The sequence below is a fragment of the Osmerus mordax genome, chromosome 11 (assembly GCF_038355195.1).
Source record: "Osmerus mordax isolate fOsmMor3 chromosome 11, fOsmMor3.pri, whole genome shotgun sequence".
Lineage (NCBI taxonomy): Eukaryota > Metazoa > Chordata > Actinopteri > Osmeriformes > Osmeridae > Osmerus > Osmerus mordax.
Genome location: NC_090060.1, coordinates 8,636,255 through 8,659,558, shown reverse-complemented (window position 1 = coordinate 8,659,558; position 23,304 = coordinate 8,636,255). Strand labels below are relative to the sequence as shown.

The window sequence follows — 23,304 nt, the reverse complement described above, 5'->3', positions numbered from 1 at the left end:
CTGCATTAGAGCCTTCTAAGTCCACCAGTCAGCCTGACTGAAGGACTTCCAGGCAGTCATTAAGGATATTCTGGTGCTAATGGTGTGGTTAGGGACTACAATATTAGAACATTATGTGGTGGTATTTGTGGGTTGTATTGACTTCTGATTTCTCTTGATGCTTCTTCTAAAACTTTCACACACCTGAGATTTGGCATCATTGGTTATATACACACCTACCAAGGTCTCCTGGTTATTGTTCTGCTGTCGTAGCAGGATCCTGTTCAGTCTTTAGAGTTCGTTTTAATTGCTGCTTCCAGTTTCCAGTCAGCCCTACCCTGCCACCCTCTGGAGACTTCCAGAGTTATAAGATGTGTGTGTGTGTTTGAAAGGAACTTGAGGGCTTCACGAGGAGTGTGTCTGTGTTTGAGATGAACCTTTGGACTGGAAGGTGGGATTAAGCAATCACTGACTTTCGTGCCACTCAAATAGATGGGTGTCCTTGGTGTGTGTGTGTTACTCTGCCCGATAGGTGCAGGTTTGAAACTAGATCTGGAGATCTTTACTTCTCGTTAGCCCTCTACAACCCTCTGTCTTTTTTCCGTCTCTCCCCTCCTCTTCTTCCCTCCACTCCCCAAGCCTACAGCTGGCTGTGTTTGGTTGGGGGCTGTAACTGGGATGGGGGAGAATAGAGGAACAGGGGGTGGGGGGGTCATTGGAGGCACAGCTGGTCTGACCTCCTCTCCAACCAGCTGCTGTCACAATAGACTCCTGTCAGGCTTTAGTAGAGGTGGCCTGCCTGCCTGCCCATCTGCCTGCCTGCCTGCCTGCCTATCTTTCTGTCTTTCTTTCTTTCTGTCTGTTTTTGTCTTTCTGCCTGCCTGCCTGCCTGCCTTCCTGCCTGCTTGCCTGTCTGTCTATCTGTCTGTTCCTTCTTTTCTCTCCTCTATTCCCATCATTCCCTCATCCTCCACCTCCTGTCCTCCTATTGCGTACCCCCAACTAAATAACCCTCCTTGCTCTCTCTCTCTCACTGTCTCTCTCTCTCTCCTGATTCCTGCTTTGAGTAGTCTCATCCACATATCAGCGTTGGCAGTCTGCTTGCCAGGCCTCCAGCTTGACAGGCCCATGGGGAAGCCTGGGGTTTTAGTCATTCCAGCAGCTGGTTTAGAGAGCTCCAGGGTGGGATGGGTGTGTGACTGACGTGCTCCTCTTTATTGTTCCCTGGTTGACCGGCCCCACGTGCCTGTTTATAGAGCAGCAGCGGGGGGTGGGCGGATCCAGTGAGGCAGCTATTGTGCGAGACACACGCTCTCATCTGATAGACATGCGACATAAGAGAAGAGAGGGATGCAGGGAAGGAGGATGGAGGTGGAGGGGGGAGGGCACCTCTGGTCATTGTTTGAGGAGCTGTGGTAAAAAGACGAACCACAGTCGCCATCTGTGAGGCTGCCATCTAATCTGAGCCCCCCTCACCCCGGGTCCACACTCCTCCCCTCCCTTTATCCATCCGTCCCTCCCTCCCTCAAAACAGAAATCCCTTCTTTTGTCCAGGCACGCTTGTTTGGGAGCGGGCTCCATTGTTGCGGTTTGTCTTTTCATTCATGGGGTTTAACATTTCTGGAGATAGAGACAGAGGGGAGAGAGAGAGAGAGAGAGAGAGAGAGAGAGAGAGAGAGAGAGAGAGAGAGAGAGAGAGAGAGAGAGGGAAAAGAGAGAGATAGAGACAGAGGGCAGAGAGAGAGAGAGAGAGAGAGAGAGAGAGAGAGAGAGAGAGAGAGAGAGAGAGAGAGAGAGAGAGAGACAGACATGACAGACATGTGCAGCTGGACTGCTGCCTGATTTGTTTGCCCAAGATGTTCTCTGTCTGTCTGCTGGGTTAGTTACAGGGCAAGAGGTTGACCTCAAGCTACCTCCTTCCCCCCTTCCCTCTTCTCTCCACTACTGTCTTCTCTTCTACCCTTCTGTCCTCTCCTCCTCTCCTCTCCCTAATTCTCTCCTCTCCTCCACTCTTCTCAAGTCCTCTCTTCTGAAAGTGTCTTTTGTTCAACTGGAGCGTTCTCCACTCAGATGCTTTGTTTTGTAGCAACGAGAATAAACACCAGTCAGTTCTTCTTCCTTCCCTCTCACTCTCGTTCTCTCTCTCTTTCTCTCTTTTTCTCCCTTTCTTTCTCTCACCCTTACTCCCTCCCAATTACTCTCTCTCTAACTCTCTCGGCCTCTCTCTCTAACTCTCTCTCTCACTGAGACTACACATTCTATCGGTCCTGAGTGACTTGTTTACCTGCTGTCTTTGCGTACAGGGGCAATGGAGGGTTCTACCTGGAAGAGTCACCCTGTCAGTATTGTTTATTCATTCTCCTAAATTATCAGCTCATTGACAATTCTAAAGGGCTTTGACTGGTGTCTGAGAGGCACCAGTCCACCCATCTAGCCTATTAGAGATCAATAATGTAGTCTGCCTGTCTGTGTGCTGTCTGTCTCCTTGCCTGTCTGTCTCGTTGCCTGTCTGTCTGTCTGCCTACCTGAAGGTCAATCTGTCCCAACAGCCATGTGAGTGTCGGTAAACAATAACCACAAAACGACAGTGTTTACGACTGAACCATTGGCTATATTTCAGTTAGAGAGTTATTTCTAAATAAACCGAGTCTAGACATTTTTCCTAAAAGTTCTGGTTTTCGTGCCACCAGATGTTGTTCTGTTGTGCTGAGTGAACAGAGTGAGTAAACAGTCTGGAGAGTGTTGCTGCTGCTTTTCGGGCCTGGGAATTCACAGACAGACAGACAGACAGACAGGCACGCAGGTAGACAACCAGGCATGCAGACAGAAAGACAGACAGACAGACAGGCAGGCAGGCAGGCAGGCAGGCAGGCAGGCAGGCAGGCAGGCAGGCAGACAACCAGGCATGTAGACAGACAGATAGACAGACAGACAACCAGGCATGCAGACAGACAGACAGACAACCAGGCATGCAGACAGACAGGCAGGCAGACCTGCTGAATCTATGAGGCAAACCAAAACATCTCTCTGTACAGGTAAAGCCAGTCACACCCATGCACATACGAATCGACAGACTGCCAAAGAGGAAAATCATTCTTTGTGGGGGGTCAAGGGTCAGGGGTGTGAGGGTAAGGGGTGGTCTCTTTGTGCGGCGCGTGGGGGTCCATTCTGCCATTGTACCAGCTCACTCACTCACTCACACTTCCTTTGTGTGTGTGTGTGTGTCCTGTCTCGCTCCCCCCTCCAGGACAGCTGGCCCCCCTATATTAACATGACAAAGCGACATGCCGCTCCCCCCCCCCCCCCTCTCTCTCCAGAGTACGCTACTAGCTGTCACCCAGAAGGACGTGTGATGTTATCCAGACCTCCTGGAAACCATCTGTGATCCTCTCCTATCTTCTCCTCCCTCTTTTCCCCTCTGCTCGCTTCTCAAATCTTTTCCTCCCTTCTCCTCTTTTCTCCTTCAGCAAGCGCAGGGCTGTGGTACCGAAGGAATGTTGCTGTTATTAATCCAGCAGCGTTTATGAGGTCATAGTATCAGACCAGACAGAGCGTTCTCAGTGCCACACCCAGACCCGCCCACACACACTGTCTGAGCCCAAAGAGGAGCTGTCAGTCAAGTGATGTCATGCATGGAGCCTGTTGAGAGTAAGTACAGGAATCTGCTCAGGCTTGTCTGGATTTACCCGACTCCCACTTCTGTGACCCTGTTTCTCTTATTCACTAGTTCAGCTCAGTCTCACATTTACATTCATTCATTTAGCAGACACTTTTATCCAAAGCGACTTACAAGAAAGAGCTTTACAAAAAGTGCATAGGTCAATGATCATAAACAACAAGATAGCCCCAAAAACATTGCGGGTAGCCAAAACATGAAGCATAGATTGTGAAAAGCAAATAAATGCCAATAGGAAGAACCATAAGAGAATGTAGTTAAACAAATTACAATAAAGTATTTCCTCTTCTTCTGCTGTCTCTTTCTCTCTCTCTCTCTCTCTCTTTCTCTCTCTCCCTCTTTCTCTTCCTACCTCTCTCTCTCCCTTTCTCTTCCACTGCCTTTCTCCCTCATTCCCATCTTCCCTCTCCCTCTCTCCTCCCACTCTGTCTTTCTCCTCTTCTCTCCTTCTCTCCCTGCCTCCCTCATTCTCTCTGATCTCTGCCAGGAATAGTTCTTGTGGTAAACAAAGGCACGCTCCTTTAAAACACAAGGTTGTTCCTGTACTTTCTCTTTTTCATTTTCTCTCTACACCCATCCCTCCATCCCTCCATCTCTACATCTCCTGTGTAGCCTCGTCAGCCAGCCAGATTGCTGAGGGCTTAGGAAAGAAAACACATGCACACACACACGCACCCACACGGAAGGGTTTCATCAGAAACACAGTGAAACTGTCCCAGAGTTTGGGCTGAAATGTTTCTTCCTTTGAGCCTCTTGCTTTTAGTCAGTTTTGTTTTTTCATTTCCTCTGGTTTTGTCCAAACACCACCACCGCCACCACCTCCATGCTGTTTGCCCCTCTCCTTCACCCACTCTCCCTCTCTTCCTCTCTCCCCCTTTCTCTCTCTCCCTCAACCCCTCTCCCTCTCTTCCTGGCCCAGTAGGCCCATGCTAGCAATGGTTACCATGGTAGCCGGTTGCCATGCAGCAGAGTGAGATTTTGAGTGTGTCCGATTGGGTAGAAGACTAGTATGTGTCTGTCTGTCTATGTGTGTGTGTGTGTGTGTGTTTAAGAGAGAGATGTGTAACGGACCCGGGACACCATACTGATTGCACTCTGATAGGACCATGAAACTGAGGGGAAAGAGAGATGGGGAGAGTGCGAGAGAGAGAGAGAGAGACAGAGAGAGACGGACAGATGGAGAGAGACAGATGGAGAGAGAAGAGAGTAAAAGCGAGACAGAGATGGTGAGACACAGAAACAAGTTGTCAGAATATCTCGAGTATTGTAAGAGGCGAGAGGAGCTGCATTAGATCTGGTACCTCTAACTGCTGTATCCGTGCCAGCAGCTGGAGCTCCTGTGCTAGTGTGACTGAGCAGCAGGACGTTGAGCTGACCGTGTAGAGATGCTGTCACGAGCTCGCCACTGCCCCCTAGGCACACTTTGAGACATGACACACTTCAGTTGATTACCCCTCTCTTTCTCAACCTTTCTCTCTTCAGTTTCATTCTCTCCATAGCCTCTCTCTCTCTCTCTCTCTCTCTCTCTCTCTCTCTCTCTCTCTCTCTCTCTCTCTCTCTCTGTCCAGTCTCTCTTCTCTCTTTCTCTCCAGTCTCTCTCTTGTCTCTCTCTCTCATCCTCGCTCTCTCACACACACTATCTTATTCTCTTTCTTTTTCTCTCTTTCTCTCTCCTTTTTTCTTCTCCCTTCCCACACCCTGGAGAGTAGAAAGTCATCGATCCTCTCTTACCCCCTCTACAGTCAAAGACCACAGTTGATTTACTGTTACAGAGAGACAGTTAAAGTGTGTGTGTTTGTGTGCGTTTCTTTGGTATCAAAATGGTTCTCTGTTTTCTTTGAGATGCCGCTGTCAGACACTGCTCTTGCCTCCTTTGTCTGAGCCCTGTTTGGTTACAATGTGGCTTTGTACAGAGGGACAGGGTTTGGATGCAGTGAGAGTGGAGTGGAGGGACAGGCTGGAGTGAGAGACAGGAGAGAGGGATGGGGGAAGCCAAGATTTATCAAATGAAGGGATGAGCTAGAAAAGGGGAATAGGCCATGGTCAGGAAGTGTTGTGTTTATCATGAATTTGGTATTCTTGTAAATATTACACATTTATTAGAATATTAATGCAGTGTGTATGTCTGTGAGTTCTGCATCTGTTTGTCTGTCAGTGAGTGAGTGTGTGTGTGTGTGTGTGTGTCAGTATATGTGTCTGTGTGTTGGCGTGGGTGATGAAAGGAGCTGGGATCTAACCTGACTGTAACTGACTGAGTAGAAGTAGGTTACTGCAGTGTGTGTGTGTGTGTGTGACTGATGTATGTACCAGCTGGAGGGTCTTTTTCTGCAGAGATGCATTCTGGGATTGATGGTTTATACTTTAGCAGACTAGACTCAGTTAAAGCCGGGTTTGCAGGGGGTGTTTAATGCCTATTACTACTAGGTGTGTGAGAGAGAGTAAAGGGGAGAGAGAGGACTGTAGGTGAGAGAGAAAGAGGGAAAGACAGTCATAGAGAGTCATTGTGAAACAGAGAAAAAGAGAGGGAGAGAGAGCAGGAGAGAGATAGGGAGAGAAAGTAATAGTGAGAGTGTGTGTATAGTCATGTGTGTGTGCAGAATGTGTGGTCCTGGTTGCCGGGTTACAGGGCCTCATCTGGGTCAGGGGGAGGAGTTCTCACCCAGGACGCTCGATGGTGCTCTGGACCTGGGGTCAACACCATACACACCCCTACACACACACCACATACCCCTACACACACATAACACTCACCGCTAGTTACACCTACACACACCTTTTACCACACATCCATACACACACACCACACAAACACCATGCACCCCTATATGCGCACCACACACATTCCTAGACGTATACCACACACAGCCCAACACATCCACACCACACAAACCAACACACCCACACCTACCTATATATGCACACCTACACACACTCCCCTGCACAAAACTTCTCGTTGCTGGCTAGGCTACACTGGGCTGGGCTGAGCTGGGCTGTCATTTCATTGTGGGCCAGGACCAACTCCAACTCAGTAGGAAAAGTAGAATATAAATATCATACACAGGGCTCTCATTTTGGAGGTGCCAGTCCACAGAGAGATATGACTCACATCATGCATTATGTTCTTTAAGACCCATATGTTGTTTTGACTCAGAAACAGGCTACCGTGGCAACGTGTGAACAGTCACAAGCATTCTCAGATGAACTCATGGTCTGTATGGGTGTGTGTGCATGTGGTGTAAAACCAACCTGGAAGGTGTTTTAAGGAGCTTTAAGGATGTTGAATAATGTTTCCTGACACCACAGGATGTGAGGTCACAGTGTTCCATAACTGTAGTATAAATAGGCTTATATGAGCCAGCAACACGAGACAGTTACACATAGGGAGCTAGCAGGCTAATCTGGAGTGGTTACACAACACACACACATACACACTAACATAATCAACACAGTCGACATACACAAATAAAAACACTAATTCTACACAAACATACCTACACACACAAACACATGCGCACACACACAGGCAAACAGAGGCACTGTCTTTGCATAAACCTGTGTCTGTCTCATTCTGTCTCCTCTACTTATCCTCTGTTTTTAATTCCATCCTTCCTTCCTCCTCTCCTGTTCTGCGCATCCTTCTCTGTCTCTATTTTTAGAGGTACCGGTATCTCTCGTTTCCTGTCTGTGCTCTATATGTACTGGCTTGCAAGAGAGGACAAGGATTGTATTCTGTGTATCTTTATCTCCATCTCTACCTCTGTTGTTGTGTTTAGTGCTAAACAGCTTAGTGGCCCAAGCCCCAGCTTCAATGCCCCATAACCCCTAATCTATCACTACGAGCTCCAGCTTCCATGCCTCCCAGTCCTAGCCCCAACCTTAACCACCTTGCCCAAGCTCAAAGCACCAACACTAACCTCCCATCTCCCCCTAGAGCCCCAACCATAACCTCCCAGTCCAAGCCTCAATACCACTAGCCCTAGCATGGTCCTGACCCAGCCCCTGTCCCAGCTCCAGCGCCGGTTCGGGCCCTGGCCTGGCCCCAGCCCCTGCCCCAGCCTCTGCCCCAGCCCCAGCCCCTGCCCTAGCTCCATCCTTGGTCCTGACCTAGCCCCAGCTCCAGTCCCAGTCATGACCCAGCCATGGTCTGTCTGCCCTTGCTGGGCTTCACAGATGGACCCCTGAAACTGTGTCACTGCCTGCCCTGTATAATCACTTCTCCTCCCTCCCTCCCTCCCTCCCTCTCTCCCACCCTCCCTCTCCTTTTCACTAACCCTCGCTCTCGTTCCCTCCATCGCTCGGTGTCTCGTCCTCCCTGCTCTCCTCTCATCCGCGATTTTGGGATTCTGAAACGGAAACGTCCAGCTTACTGACTCCTCAGACCAGACAACTGTTGTGTGTGTTTCTCTGGAAGTGCGTGTGTCTCTGTGTATATAGGCACCCCCCCCACACACACACAGGGACAGTGGGGTGTGAACGCTGGCTGTGTGTGTAAAGGTAGGCTGCATGTGTGTGTGTGTGTGTGTGTGTGTCAACGCGAGCGGTCGCCTTCTCCAAGTTAATCCCTTAAGAAGAGGTGGGGCTCTCTCCTCTCTCAGCGATCCCGCGCTCAAAGCTGGTTTTCATCACGTTCTCTCTGCGTCGACTGCACCATTCTCTCCATCGCTCTGCTCTCTCAGCTGCCCGTCGCCCTCTCTCCATCTCTCCTTCCTCTGCCCTCGCTCTCGCTCGCTCTCTCTTGCCGCCGCTCTGTCCGCTCTGAGATGAGCTCCAGCTGTGAGATGGGGGAGGCCATCGAACTCAGGTGAGTTTGCAGCTGGGGAGGGTGTGTGTGTGTGTGTGTGTGCATGTTTGTAGGTTTGTGCACAGATGTTTGTGTGTGTAATTTTTTGTGACAAGTGGGTCAACTGTAGAGTTAGTCTCTGTAGTACGCTGGACTAGTTTTTTTGCACAACTACAGGGGTTGACCCTGTTTCTGCTAGCTAGCTGCTCCCACAAGTCAATACCACAGTCTACTCAGGGGTTAGCTGTAGCACGCTAGCATTGGCCGTTAGCGGCACACCCTTGGTTCTGGGTTAGTGCGCTAGCTTTAGCATTAGCATTAGGCTGCTGGTTCTGGGTAAGTGTGCAATCTGGCTGTTGATTCTGAGTTGGTGCACTAGCTTTAGCATCAGGTTTCTGGCTCTGGTGATTTCAGCAGCTGGCAAAACTGATGGACCATGGAGAGTGTATCCACCGGCTCATACACGCTAATAGTCTTAGCAGCTGCATTAGCCTAGCGTCCATATGGAGAGGATTACTGGCCACACCCGTGATACACACACAGCTCAGCAACATTTGTTTATGCAGGAGAAGAGAGAGTTTGTGTGTGTATGTGTGACATGGCATGCTTTAGGGATGTCTTCATGACAAAGAGACGTTACTGAATCTCTGGGGCCAAGCCAAGCCTAGCAGGAGGGTGGGACTGTTTTGGCGAAACTCACTTTTCTTTTCTCAGAGAAAAGGGGGAAAAAAGGAGAATGGTGTTAGACGTGCTTCGTGATTTCCTGTGAAATAATGAGTGGGAGAAAGAAAGAGAGAGAGTGAAAGAGAAAGAAAGTGAAGTGTGAGAGAGGGAGGTGGAGGAGAGAAGAGAGGAATATGGGAGAAAGGAGTGAGAGAGGGAGACGAGAGGACAGGGGGATATGGGAGAGGGCAGAGGTGATATTTGCACTGTTAGAAAGCTCAACAGGGTCTGCATGATGTCATGGCTGCCTACTGAGTGTTATACTTTGCTCATGCAAGTTTGTGTGTTTGTGTGTGTGGGTGAGAGTGTTTGTGTGTGCGGGTGAGTGTGTTTGTGTGTGCGGGTGAGTGTGTGCACATCAATTCTGCATCAGGAACTTAGGGTTGGAAAAACATAATTAGCACACAGATACAAAGACACGCACACACACTCTTTTTCACACAACCTTTTTCCTCTCTTTCACAAACACACTCACACACACACACGCACTCACACACACACACGCACTCACACACACCAGACGCACAAGCTGCTGTGCCCGCTCTGCCTGTCCTGCCCGCTGCTTCAAGGCCACAGGGGGATTTAGGAGTTTTCTTGTTAATCTCCAGGTTGGAAAAGACACACACACACACTCATGCAACACCACACTTCACTGTGGTGGACATACAGACAGTAGTATTGGTAGAGGGAGATGAGACAATGAGATCAGGAGTACAGAGATGGAAATAGACCCTAGGGGCAAAGGTGTGTGTCCATGATGAGTCATGGTGTTCACAGAGCAGTTGGTTGGTGAGTAAAGCAGATGTTTTGATTCGAGATGCCAGTGAATCACTGCCTTCAGATTCTCTAGTCTTCATATTGGAGACCTGCCCTACACACACACATTGCTAGCAGTTGTGTGTGTTCAGTATGAAGTGTACCTGTAGATGCAGTGTCAGGTGTAGTCTGGATATGTCTGAAGACAGAGATATTCTCCTTCCTACAAACTGATGCCTTGTCCCACCTGTTGTTGTGACGATTGTTCCCTAGCAACATTGGAATGGAATCCCAGAGTGCACTGGTGCAGGGATCAAGGGTCAGAAGTCAGGCTCATTATGCCAACCCACCAGTCCTGATCACTAATTGAATTTGTCCTGACCTCCTTCCCACAAGCCTCCTTCCCACAAGCCTATGAGGAAGGGCATGGTGTCTTTGTGTGTCTGTGTGTGTGTGCATATGAAGCCCCTGTTGAAATCTAATTAGGCCTTGGGAAGTAACTGTTACTAGACATCCATAAGGAAACAGGTCTGTGTGAGGGGGGGTGGGCGAGAGTGGGAGAAGGTTAGGGAGAGTGAGGAGTAGGTATAAAGGGTAGATGAGTAAGAGATCAATGGAAAGATGTGTGTACTGGTGTATTTCTGCTGTAGATTGTGGTGCTAGTTTGGGTGTGTGTAAACTGGTGGCACTAGCAGGGTCAGGATATACATGTGTGTGTGTGTGTATGTTAGAATAGGGAACAGCTGGTTCCAGAGGGCTGCCACACTCTGCCAGTACAAACAACTTGTCAAACTGCTGTCCAACACTGAGCTAACACAGTCAACACACACACCCACACACACCCACACACACGCACACACACACACACACACACACACACACACACACACACACACACACACACACACAGTGCATACAGGTTTGAGAGAAAGCTAACAGTTTAGTCTGTATAGACTAGAGCTCATTTCACCAGTAGAACGGACAGGACGGTCAGAGTAAATATATAATTGACCCATAGCCAACAGAGGACGGGGAGGAAGAGAGAGGTAATTGGAGGGGGGGGGGGGCAGAAGGGAGAGAGAGGAGTTGAACGAGGATGGAGAGAATTAGAGGAAGATGGTCTACATTTGGTTGCTATACTACATGGATTGATTTAGGAAAACCCTTTCCTAATTTAAAGTGCTGAAGATGTTTTTGAGAATGGAGAGAAAGATAGACGAAGAAGAATGGGAGAATGATATTACTAAATTTGATTTATAGGTTATGGTAAAGTTGTTTTGGTCCCCTTCTCTCTCTCTTGCTCTCTCTCTCTCTCTCTCCCCCCCCCCTCTCTCTCTCTCTCCCCCCCCCCCTCTCTCTCTCTGTGTGTGTCTCTCTCTCTCTCTCGGTCTTTCTATATCTGTGTAAAACTGTGAACTCCAGCTGTTTCTCATTGGGAGGTGAGCTCATAGCAGTGCAATGGAAGGCTTTGCTATTTTGTTGCTTGATGTTTGTGTGATTCTTGTTAGCAAGTGGCAAGCATAGGTGACTGTTAGTCCTCCCTGATGCTAGGGTTCTAATCCCTCATCCTGCCCTGATACAGACATCTGTACCAGACAGTAAAGAGAGGCTGGGGTTCAACTGGTCTGGGCTGGGCCAGGCTGGCAATGCTCACAGATGAAAACGTACCCTGTTGCTGGGGAAGGGACTGGGGCCAAGGCTGGGGCTGTGGCTGGGATGGACCTGGGGCTGGGGCTGGGATGGAACTGAGGCTGGGATGGAACTGAGATTGGGGCTGGGGCTGGGATGGAACTGGGGCTGGGGCTGGGATGGAACTGGGGCTGGGATGGAACTGGGGCTGGGATGGAACTGGGGCTGGGGTGGAACTGAGGCTGGGGCTGGGATGGAACTGGGGCTGGGGCTGGGATGGAACTGAGGCTGGGGCTGGGGCTGAGATGGAACTGGGGCTGGGGCTGGGATGGAACTGGGGCTGGGGCTGGGATGGAACTGAGGCTGGGGCTGGGGCCGAGATGGAACTGGGGCTGGAACTGAGGCTGGGTCTGGGATGAACTGGGGCTGGAACTGAGGCTGGGGCTGGGGCTCTCCCCTGGGGAAAACTGTCAGAAAGAGGCACAACTCTAAAACACTGTGACCCCAATCAGAGTAGAGAACTGAGAGATAGAAATGAAAGGATCTTTCTCCTCCCTTTTCTCTGTTCCTCTGTGTTTTTGTCCTGTTTCTTTCTCTCCTCTCCCACTTCCTCTTTGGATCCTCTCTCCCTCACTTCTCCTCCCTCGCCCGCTCCTTTCTGCCTTTGCTTTCTCATGTCCCACTTTTTCAGTACTGTTAACTCTCTCTCCATCATTCTGTATGTATGCCTCTCAGCTTCTCCCTTTCCCACCCTAATCCCTCCCAGACACACGCACACCCACACACTCACACTGGAGCTCTCCCTTACCTCCTCTCTTTTTCCTCGTAATCACCCCTCCCCCATTCCCTGCTCTCTCCTCCCCCGGCATTTACCCCCCATGCCCTGCCCCTCCCTGGTTATCTGTCACCAGAAGCTTTCCTGCCCCCAAGCTCCATGGGCAGGCTCCAGACAGGTGCCAGGCAGTTGGCACAGTGCCCGGGCCTACACACACAAACACACATGCACACTTACACACTTACCCATACACAAGCGTGCCTTGCTGTCTACTCTGCCCCCTAAGGGACCTGCAAACTGGCAGGGGTCCATACCAACCATGCCAGCAATGCCAGCAAGGGATGAGTAAGACCACTCAGAGCTCTTTTAGAGACGTGTGTAATCAAGTATGAATGCGTGTGTGTGTGCGTGTGCGTGTAAGGCGACACGCGTCGCTAACTAGCACTTGCTCTGGGCGGTGTCTCACACCTGTTACCCTTGATGTGGCACAGATTATGGGAAGCTGTGGGTGGGTGTGTGAGTGTGTGTGTGTGTGTGAGTGGGTATGTGTGTGGGTGGGTGTGTGGGTGTGTGAGTGGGTGTGTGTGTGGGTGGTAGATAGCATGGCCTTGATATAAGGGAAGTATTGAGGATCTCTAGTACCTCTACCTTCAGACGTTGGATTAGTTCAGCTCAGACCCCTGGAAAGATGCCCTCCCGCTCCAACAGACGGTAAGATAACTGGCTGGATGGTCTGAGAAACATGGAGAGGCAGCATTCAAACGAAAGAGAGGATAGAGAAGAGAGAAGCGAGAGCTACAATGGGGGAGATTGAAAGAGAGTGGAAGGAGAGGAGAAGGGAGTGAGGGACAGAGAAAGAGACAGTGAACTAAGAGGAGAGGAGAATGAGAAAGAGAAAGAAGAGAGGGAGGGAGAGAAGGACAGATATTTTTCTGGCTTAGTAGTTCTAGTTGAAGAGCGAAACAAGGATGTGATGCATGAAAACTGTCATTAGCATATTTAAACAGGTTGTTGTTTTGATAGTGTCATGTCTCATTATGCTGGTGGTGGCTTACATTACCAGCACAAAGCAGGCCAGTGGATGTCCTAATTACGATATGGGGGAAGAGTGTGTCTGTGTGTGTATTTGTTTTTACATATGTGTGTGGATACTTTCACGGTGTGTGTGTGTGTGTGTTTACTGTGCTCACAGTGGTTCTGTGCTGGGTTCAAAGTGAACCATCTGGGTTCGGTTGGCACCACAACAGAACATTCTTTCCTCTAGTGTCTAGAGGGGGAAGGGGGGGGGTAGATTGCTCGTGGCTCTGATTGGACGAAACATACACCCCATAAATCTGCAGTAATGGGTTTATAAATATGTGTGAGGATGATGATGTTGAAGATAATAATGAGGAGCTGGATGATGGTGAAGAGGATGATAAGTGCTGCATCTCCCCCATCTCACCTTCCTCTGCCCAACCTCAAACCCACCCTAAGGATGCCACACTCATTCTAACCCCTCCCCCCCTCTCTCTCTCCCCCTCTGGGTTTCCGTAGTAACAGGGAGCCACAGACCCCGGAGATGAACAAGCTACGCCAGAGCCTGCGGAGGAAGAAGCCCAGCTACGTCCCGGAGGCCAGCAGGCCGCACCAGTGGCAGGCTGACGAGGAGGCCGTCCGCAGGGGCAAGTGCAACTTCCCTGTCAGGGTAAGGACCAATAACACTAACCGCCTTAACCCGACCTTGAACAGACCTTAGCCCCACCTTAATCTGACATCAACCTCAACTCAGCCTGACTGGAATCTGACCAGGGACCGATCAGATACCCAACACAATGACTACAAACACAACCACTCGACCACGACACACACAACCGCACAGCCTCCCAGGGCAGAGGGAGAGGGAGGAGAGGAGTGGAGAGCTGATAGAAGGAGAGGTAAAGAGACACAGGGGTAGGTAATGAGGTCAGAAAGAGAGAGAGAGTGATGATGGTGGTCAGAGAGAGGGAGGAACAGAGCTAGTACAGTGGTGAAAGAGAGAGAGAAAGTAGAAATACAAGGGGGCAATCGATGTGGGAGGGAAGAGAGATGTATAAAATGAGAGGGAGAATAGAGGAGAGAAAGAACGAGAGGGAGAAAGAGAGCAAGAGAGGGAGGGGTTTTCTAATGGAAAATACCCCTGCTGGCATGCTGTGCTGCAGAGAGCCAGCAGATAAATTAACAGTAAAGTGGAACTAGCTCCAGGAGTCAATACTGTGGCATGGTCTACCCCTCTTTCTCTCTCTCTCTCTTTCTCTCTCGTGTCCCATCTCTCCTCATCTCTCCTGCTCACTCAATCTTCTGAAGCTAACTCCCGTCTACAGTTCTGCACCAAATATGGAACTGGATGACACACATGCACACACACACACACACACACATATGAAAGTATTTTTTCTCTGAGGCTAAGAATAAACTCAGTAAAAGGTAGAGAAATACCTTTTTCTGCACTCTCTTTCCCTCTCTAACCTGGGGTTTGTCTCCTTGGTTAGCTCCGGCTAGATGGGGATGTCTCTTCTTCACTCCCCTCTTCTCTTCTTCACTCCCCTCTTCTCCACTCCTTTCCTCACCCTCCTCTTCCTCTCTATTAATTTATGTGTACCATTCAAATCAATAAGGGCAGTGTTTTATTCTGCACCCCCCCTCCCCCTCCCCCATCCTTCTCTGCAGTACCTGGGCCTGGTGGAAGTGGAGGAATCCAGAGGGATGCATGTCTGTGAGGAGGCCGTCAAAAAGCTCAAAGTTGTGAGTATCTCTCCGTAGATATTTTTCTCTCTTATCGCTCCATCCCTCCCGCGATTTCCTCTCTCTCTCCTCCTCCTCCTCTCCTCTCTAACCCCCTGCTGGGGGCTCACAGATGTGGAGCTGCGCATCTATCTATTTATCTCAGGCCTCCTGCTTCCGTCCCTCCCTCCATCCCTCCTCCATCTACCCTTCTTCCCCTCGCTGGTGCTCGGCCCCCTGGGAAGACAGGCTCGCCAGGGACCGTGCGAACAGTGTGACATGGTCACACACACACACATCGAGATAAACAGACACACACACTCTCCCGGGCTACACTCTATGGAACATCTAGATTGGCAGGAGGATGCTAGTAGAGGGCCAGCGGGCCCCCAGGCATGCCCCCCCCCCTCCCCCCAGGGGAAGCAGAGGGTCAGAGAGGGCCTGGACACCCCCAGCTTAGACCCATCTCCCCTCCCATCAACCCCCCAGGAGCAGCCTGGAGACAGAGCCTCTGTTCTGCTGCCTGCATGTTTATTACTTCATGTGATGGTCCATCTCTCTATTCTATCTCTCTATTCTATCCCTCTTTTCTATCCCTCTTTTTCATCCCTCTATTCTGTTCTTCTGGCTTTGTCCACTGCTCAGCAAGATAACTGTGCGTGTTTGTGTGTGTATTTATTTGTGTGAGTGTGTTTATGTGTGTTTCAGATTTTTCCTCCTCATCAGCATGTCTGCCCCCTCTGCTATTTTAATTCTCCCCTTCCTTCATCCCTCACTCCCCATGCTCATTCCACTTGCCATTTCATTCCCTCTTTTATGTTTCCACCCTCCCCCTCCCTCCCTCCCCTGGGTTGCAGTGATGCCTGTCTGTTCCAAACCAGCCATAGTCACTCAGCTCTACTCACACTCCCCTTCTCCTCACTCCTTCATCCAAACATACTTTTTTCATATGCTTGTCTCCTGTCATCCTTTCATCGTTCTCTCTGCAGGACTCACCCACTTTGTCATGCTTTTATTTCCCGCAACTATCCCTGTGTCACCCCCCCCCCACACACACACACACACACACTCCCCTCTCCCCCTCCTTCTCTCTTACACATACAGTGTGTCATGCAGGCAGGCAGTGCCGGTACTGTTTTATTGAGTGGGTATTTTTAGTACTGCTGTTCTGGTGCTGGGTAGTGCCCTCCTCTGGAGAGCCCTGGGGTAGTGCCAGCTGGCTCACCCTGCCCATGCCCCCTACCCCCTGCTAGCCCCTCAGCCCTGCAGCCTCCCTCCCACCCAGCATTAAACACCCTACTGCTACGGGCTAGCTGCAGTAGGGAGTAAGGCACTGTGTGATATATTCAATTCTCTCTCTCTCTCTCTCTCTCTCTCTCTCTCTCTCTCTCTCTCTCTCTCTCTCTCTCTCTCTCTCTCTCTCTCTCTCTCTCTCCAGAGTGGTAAGAAGACAGTCAAAGCCGTCCTGTGGGTTTCAGCAGATGGACTCAGGGTGGTGGATGACAAAACAAAGGTAAGTGTGTGTGTGCGAGTGAACTGCTCAGTCTGGTCCCATGTTGATGAGCAGAAGGAGCTCCACGCGAGTGTTCCTGCCGTGCCTGATGAGCTTGTTGATCCGCCAGGGTGACAGGAGGAGGCTTTAGATTGAAAGGCTGGAGCTGAGGGGGCAGACAGACAGGAACACACACACACAAAGAGACCGTAGAGTGAAGAACAAGGGTCTTACAGAGCACTCTTCTTGTTTCCAGTGTGGTGACACATGACCCCTCCTCTCCCCTCACCTCTCTTATCCTCCTCTCTCCCCCGTTTACCGACAACCTCCCCCCTCCTCCCCTCTTCCTGTAAGCCTCTCTGTCTTTGAGTCAGCAAAGTCCGTAAAACCCTCATCACCCCACCCCAACCCCACTCCCTTCTCTTTCTATTATGACCCCCTCATCCTCTACTCTTCTACACCCCCCTCCCCCACCATGCTACCATGTCAGCTCGAGTCACTGGCCCCTTCCTACTGACAGAAATAAACGTCAACAGACACAGATATTACCCAGAACTCTGCACCTTAACCTCCACCCACCACAACCCTGACACACACACACACCCTCAGACCTTTCTCTGTCCCCTCTCCAAGACTCTTACATGAACAGTCTGTCACCTCTGAACTAGTCTGCCTTCATCCACTAATTGGCCCGCTATGAATGGACTGATCTCACTCTCCGTTCTTATCCTTTTTTTCTCCTCCCTCACTCTCCTCAGAAAGAGGGGAGGAAGGAAGTCCGTGTGTGTGGGATCCCACTTTTGTCTTTCTTTCCATTCGTCCCCTTCCCTCGCTTGTTTCCCAACAAGGGCGGGGGGTACCTATAGGTTACAGTCAGACAAGGTCACCAGGACACCACAACCTTCATTTATAACCTGAGGTCTCTCTCCATCTCTCTCTCTATCTGTATCTCTTTGTCTCTCTCCCTCTCTCTCTCTTCCACCCCCCCCTCCCCCCCCTCCCCCCAGGATCTCATTGTGGACCAGACCATAGAGAAGGTGTCGTTCTGTGCTCCAGATCGTAACTATGACAAGGCCTTCTCCTACATCTGCCGTGATGGCACCACCCGACGGTGGATCTGTCACTGCTTCATGGCGCTCAAGGACTCGGTGAGCTCACGCACACACACGCGCGCGCGTGTGCACACACACACACACTCACTCCTTCATGGTCACACAAGCACAGACACACACAAACTTCAAGCATACACATACATGACATCATGTAGACATACATGCACACACATACAGTGTATACATGTACACACACACATGCAGCGATACTGTACACACAGATGAATAATCCGGGGTATGCAGGCAGAGCCTCCATGGATTAACGGCAGGATTACTGCCTGGGCTGGGTCATTTATTCCAAATCTCTACTCTTGGGTCATCTACTTCCAATCTGTATGGAGAGAGAGATGGATAGAAGAGAGGGAAAGAGATAGAGGGAGCGTGATGAGACTTTAACAGAAGGCCCCCAAGTAGCTTCTCCCAGCAGGGCTTCTGTGATGCCGGTCACTGTTCATCTACTGGTGTGTAGGAAAGACTGTTGAGATAAAGCCTAGGTAAACTCCAAAGCATCAGAAAAGGATGCTCCTTAAACCATCTCCTTTACATCAGTCCAGTATTGAGAATGACTGGCCTCGCCATATGTTACGGTGACTGTCCACTAGGTGGTGCTGAGCCACGTGATATGTTAAGGTCAGGGTTGGTCACCAATGGTTATTGATCTGCCCAGTATTGATAAAGGCTGCTGTTGCGCCTCCCATCCACCAGGGGGAGAGACTGAGCCATGCTGTGGGTTGTGCATTTGCGGCCTGCCTGGAGAGGAAGCAGCGAAGGGAGAAGGAGTGTGGCGTCACGGCCTCCTTCGACGCCAGCCGCACCTCCTTCGTACGCGAGGGCTCCTTCCGCGTCAACTCTTCCTGCAGCCAGCAGGGCAGCGACCGAGATGACATCATGAAACAGCTGCAGGAGAAAAAGAAAGGTGAGGAGGACTCAGGTTCCCAGAATGCCTCGGTCTAAGGAAAGTAGTCCATAGTCCCAGACCGGGCCTAATCTGTCATAGCAGTCCTCTGGTACAGCCATCTTAATCCCCGTCGGATCCTGTCTCCCCCCAGACACCCCCTGTGCCATCCCCGCCCTCCCTCCTGGTTCCGCCTCCCCCCCAGAGAGTGAGGCCTCCCCCGTGGAGCGGGCGGAGCCTGGCGGCCCTCACGCCATCCCTCGCCGCCACGCCCCCATCGAGCAGCTGGTCCGCCAGGGCTCATTCCGGGGCTTCCCCGCCCTCAGCGGGAAGAACTCGCCGTTTAAACGCCAGCTGTCGCTTCGCCTCAACGACCTGCCCTCCACCCTGCAGCGCAAGACTGACTTCCAGACAAAGAATCCTGGTGAGCATGTTCACCTGGACTTGTGTGTGTGTGTGTGTCTATGCGTGTGCACACACACACACACATGTACACACACACACAATCAATGCCACTGCCTTCCCAGTTCCCGGGTTTTCTGAAGGAACAATGTAGGTATTGATTTAGTATTGATTGTGTGTTATCCAGGCAGGCATGCTGTCTGGGCCTCAGAGAAGCACACTCACTTTCATCATAGTCAAGGCCATAGCAGTAGAGTGTGAGACATACAGCTGTGCCTCAGGAGAGACCAGAGAAAGATAACAAGACACTGCTGGTAGGAACAGAAGGCTCTGCTCTCACCAGAGAGACATGCATCTGCCTCTATGGGAGGGAGGTGAGGAGAGAAGGGAGGAGAGGAGCAGAGAGAAAGGGCAAGGAGGGAGAGGTAGAGTGCAGCTGGATTGCACACAGCTGCCTTCCTAAGAATCACAGAGCTTTACAAAGCTCCATATCCCACTCACCCCCCTCTTACCATGTCTCTCTTCCTCTCTTCCTCTCTCTCTCTCTCTCTCTCTCTCTCTCTCTCTCTCTCTCTCTCTCTCTTTCTCTGTCTCTCTCTCTCTCTCTCTCTCCCGCTCTCTCTCTCTCTCTCTCTCTCTCTCTCTCTCTCTCTCTCTCTCTCTCTCTCTCTCTCTCTCTGGCTTAGCTCAGTAAGGGATAGGACAGTGATAGGGGAATTAAATGTCTAATCTATTTATAGCGGCTGGCCAGGGTCAGGTTGGCCTGCTGTGTTGCGCCATTGATCTGCAGCAGTGTTGCTGTGCTGGACACACCACAGGCCCTGAGAGGCTCCTGGTTTGCTCTGTGTTCAAATCATTAATGAATCTCTGACTTGATGCTAACCCCCCCCCCCCCCCCCCCCTTCTCTCTCTAGTCCAAGAGCTGGAGCTGTCACTGCCGGGGGAGGCCGATGGCATCAACGCTCTCTGTAGCCAGATCAACACGTCCTTCACCAAGCCCTCCCAGGAGCTGTTCTCCAACCCCCACTCCTCGGCCAACGGTGTGCCAGCCTGCAGCGTGCCCCCCGCCCTGCCCCCCCCGCCCGCTCCCCTGCAAGGTACCTCACCAGACTTCCCTCCACTTTCACTCAAATTCACAGTGTTTTCCTTCCTTCTCTTGTGACTCACTTCCTGTTCCTCTCCCTCCCAGCTACTTCTTCCTGGGTGCAGGCGGAGCCTCCGATCCAGTCCCCGCCCCCCATGACCGTCCACGGGGGCGGGCACAGGAGGACGCCGTCCGAGGCCGAGCGCTGGCTGGAGGAGGTCGCAAAGGCTGTCAGGGCCCAGCAGCCAACCCCGCCCCCAACCCTGGCCCCCTCCCAGCCTGCCCCGCCCATTCCCATCATTCCTGGCCCTCCAGGATCGGCTATGTTAGCTCCTCCTATCTCACTTCCTCCTATATCACTTACCTCCATGTCAGCAGCTCCTATGTCACTTCCTCCCATGTCACTTTCTTCTATGTCCAGCGCTCCTATGTCAGGTGCCCCTATGTCTGTGTCCCTTATATCTGGTGCCAGCATGTCTAATCCACCGATGCCAGTCCCCATGTCCCTGCCTTCCATGCCAGGGGCACCGATGTCTGGCCCTCCCATGTCTCTGCCCTCCATGACAGTCCCCTCCATGTCTGGGCCCACAATGACCGGTGTGCCCCTCCTCGGTGCCCCCCTGCCAAGCTCCATGCCTCTCTTCCCCCTGGCGTTCGATGCCACCCCCACTCCAGGGAGTCTCTACGGTCAGCCGCCGCTCCAGCCTGCGTTCGTGCAAAGCTACATCCCCGGGCTGGCCAGCAGCATGACCTACCCCAACACCAGTGTGCCCGTGGTGGGCATCACACCCTCCCAGATGGTCGCCAACGTCTTCTCGGTGGGTGGGGCCTCCATGTGCGTGACCGGAGGCAAAACGGGCGTACTCGGCAGTGTCGGGCATCACCATGGGTACCCTAGCTCCGCCCCTCATACGAGCGGGTTCCCCACACCGCCTTTTGGAGCCCCGCCCACCATGAACGGGCTGGCACCCAGCCTCCCCGTGTCCTCCGCATCCAGCGGCGTTATGGTCACGCAGAACGGCAGCGTTTCAAGCAACGGCTGCTGCAGTACTAGTGGTTGGCCACAGGAGGCGCTGCAGCCCACCCCGGCTACAGGGGAAGCAGACCGGTTTGAGGCTAAGTGGGCCGCCCTGGAGACCAAGACGCCGCCACCGTCACAGCAGCCAAAGGCGGCACCCAACCCGTTCTCGAACGACCTGCAGAAGACCTTTGAGATTGAGCTTTAACCAGGCGAGCCGAAGCCTTGGCCTGGTGATTAGTGCTGACAGACTCTCCTCAGGCCAGACCTGACTGGACCTCCTCTCCCCTTTTTTCTCTCCTCCCTCCCTTCGCCTCATCCTTCCAACTATCGCTGGACTCTTCTCTTCTTCCTCAATTCTCCTTTCTTGTCATCCCCCTCTCAATCCATTCCCCTGACCCTGTGCTTTGCTTCAGATAGCTTCTCGTGTTTGGCTGTCATCAGGGTTAGGTCTAAAGAGGAGGAGGAAGGGGAGCCGGAGAACACGAAAACATCACAGTGAGAATAAGCCAATAAACAGAGAGAGACCTGACTAACTGGCCAATGACAGGGCTTGAAGTAAAGACCTCTCACCCAAAAGGATGATGACCAATAAGAAGATTTATTTGACTGACGGACAAAATAGTTTATTTATTTGTTTCTAATATTTGATTTTAACAAGTTTAAATTATATTTTGAGAGAGGTTATTTTAAAACAGTGTTTGTTTTCCCTGTATTTATTTTTGCTGAACTGGATCAAGGAAGGGAAACGAATGCTGTGATTCGACAATGAGGTGAAGTGAAGAGGGGGGCATTGTGGGAATATGAGTCACTAAATGAATGACTGTCTAATTGCAGCCATATTGTCCTGACCGCTAATTCAATCCAGAGCAGTGTATGATGTGTGTGGGAGAGAGTGTAAATAGCATGCCTTTTTCACCCTCAATGTAGTACCCTTCATGTCAATCTGCCCCTGGAAGTATTTGTCCCCAGGCTACAGAAGACCCTGCTCTGGGACATTGCAGGGCTGAAACACTGGACTCTATCAGGGGTGTGCTCTCTGGAAATATGTATCTCAAGACATCCGTAACACTGCAAAACTCTGTAAATCTCTGGAACCAACTGAAACACTCTGGAACTCTACGGAACACTCCAGAACACTTGTTACCACAGGGATCACTCCAGAACACTGTGTAACTGGTCCTTATGGTGCACTACATTCCAGCATTGATAAATCAATATAACTGGAGTCAGATACAGGGTCGTCACCTGGCCATGGGTGGTCAGCAGGACTGGGGGTTGAGCCACGCTCTAGCAGACTAAGGATGGGTGGGGTATGCTTTCATGGAGCAGATAAGGGACAAAGCACAGACCTAGAAAGAGAGTGAATGCATGAAATATGGGAGAAAAAGAAAACAGAATGTGAGAAAGGTATGCGAAGATGACATACTTTTAATGAATTGAGTTTGTGGACGTTAGAATCATGGAGAATCATGGGATTGGAATGAGAGAGAGGAGGAGTGAGTTTTAGGTCCAGGTGAGAACTCACATCAACAACAGAATGAACAGAATGAAGGGAGGATGAGTAGAGGGAAGAAAGACTTTTAAATTCATAATCTTCCTGGTTCTCTAGTAATTAACTTGTCATGACCTAATCAACCAATCAGATCTCTTCCTGTGACACAATATTTATTTTTGATTGGCCCAAAGAAAGCCCCACTCTGTGGGGCCCATGTATTTGTTTTGGACCAATCAGTTGTCCTCTTAAAGAGAAATCCCTCCCTCTCCCTTCTCTCTATAGGAGGAAGATGTTGTCACTCAAGAAATTGATGTTTTTATTTCTCTAATCCCACAAAGGATCCCACTTTTGCACGCTCCTCAGAATTAAAACATGTAGATTGATTATGTTGAAAATAAGCAAACTAAGGTACCTCATAAACGTTGATTGTAAACCATAGCTTAGTCGTTAATGAACCAGTGGAGTTTATTTTTAATCTTTATTTACAGAATTTTGTATTTAAACCTACATATTTGTATTGTAATTACATTGTACAAAGATAAATAAATACAGTAATATAATATTAAAACTCTGCTCTGCCTCCATGTTTTTCTGCTCTGTCTAATAAGTGCTTGGTTCAGTCATAATCTCCCTGTGATCAGGACCAGCGTCTCAGATGCTGCGGGCTTCTGGAGTTCCAGGATCTAAACATGAACTGCAGCTTAGCTCAGTCCACAGGGTGAAATATCTTTCCTCCATATCAA

The 23,304-nt window shown here is 50.7% G+C and overlaps 1 protein-coding gene across 1 annotated transcript in view; it reads left to right on the top strand.

The window, feature by feature from the left end:
* The window catches only part of numbl (NUMB like endocytic adaptor protein), a 29,600-nt gene extending 6,507 nt beyond the window's left edge, over positions 1–23,093 (top strand). The window contains exons 2-9 of the mRNA XM_067246102.1: positions 13,855–14,005; positions 15,007–15,081; positions 16,499–16,573; positions 17,560–17,700; positions 18,370–18,580; positions 18,714–18,983; positions 19,876–20,058; positions 20,151–23,093. Coding sequence (XP_067102203.1) covers positions 13,880–14,005; positions 15,007–15,081; positions 16,499–16,573; positions 17,560–17,700; positions 18,370–18,580; positions 18,714–18,983; positions 19,876–20,058; positions 20,151–21,271 — 2,202 coding nt within the window. The 5' untranslated portion in view covers positions 13,855–13,879 and the 3' untranslated portion in view covers positions 21,272–23,093. The remainder of the gene's footprint in view (positions 1–13,854; positions 14,006–15,006; positions 15,082–16,498; positions 16,574–17,559; positions 17,701–18,369; positions 18,581–18,713; positions 18,984–19,875; positions 20,059–20,150) is intronic.
* The last annotated feature ends 211 nt before the right edge of the window (positions 23,094–23,304 follow it).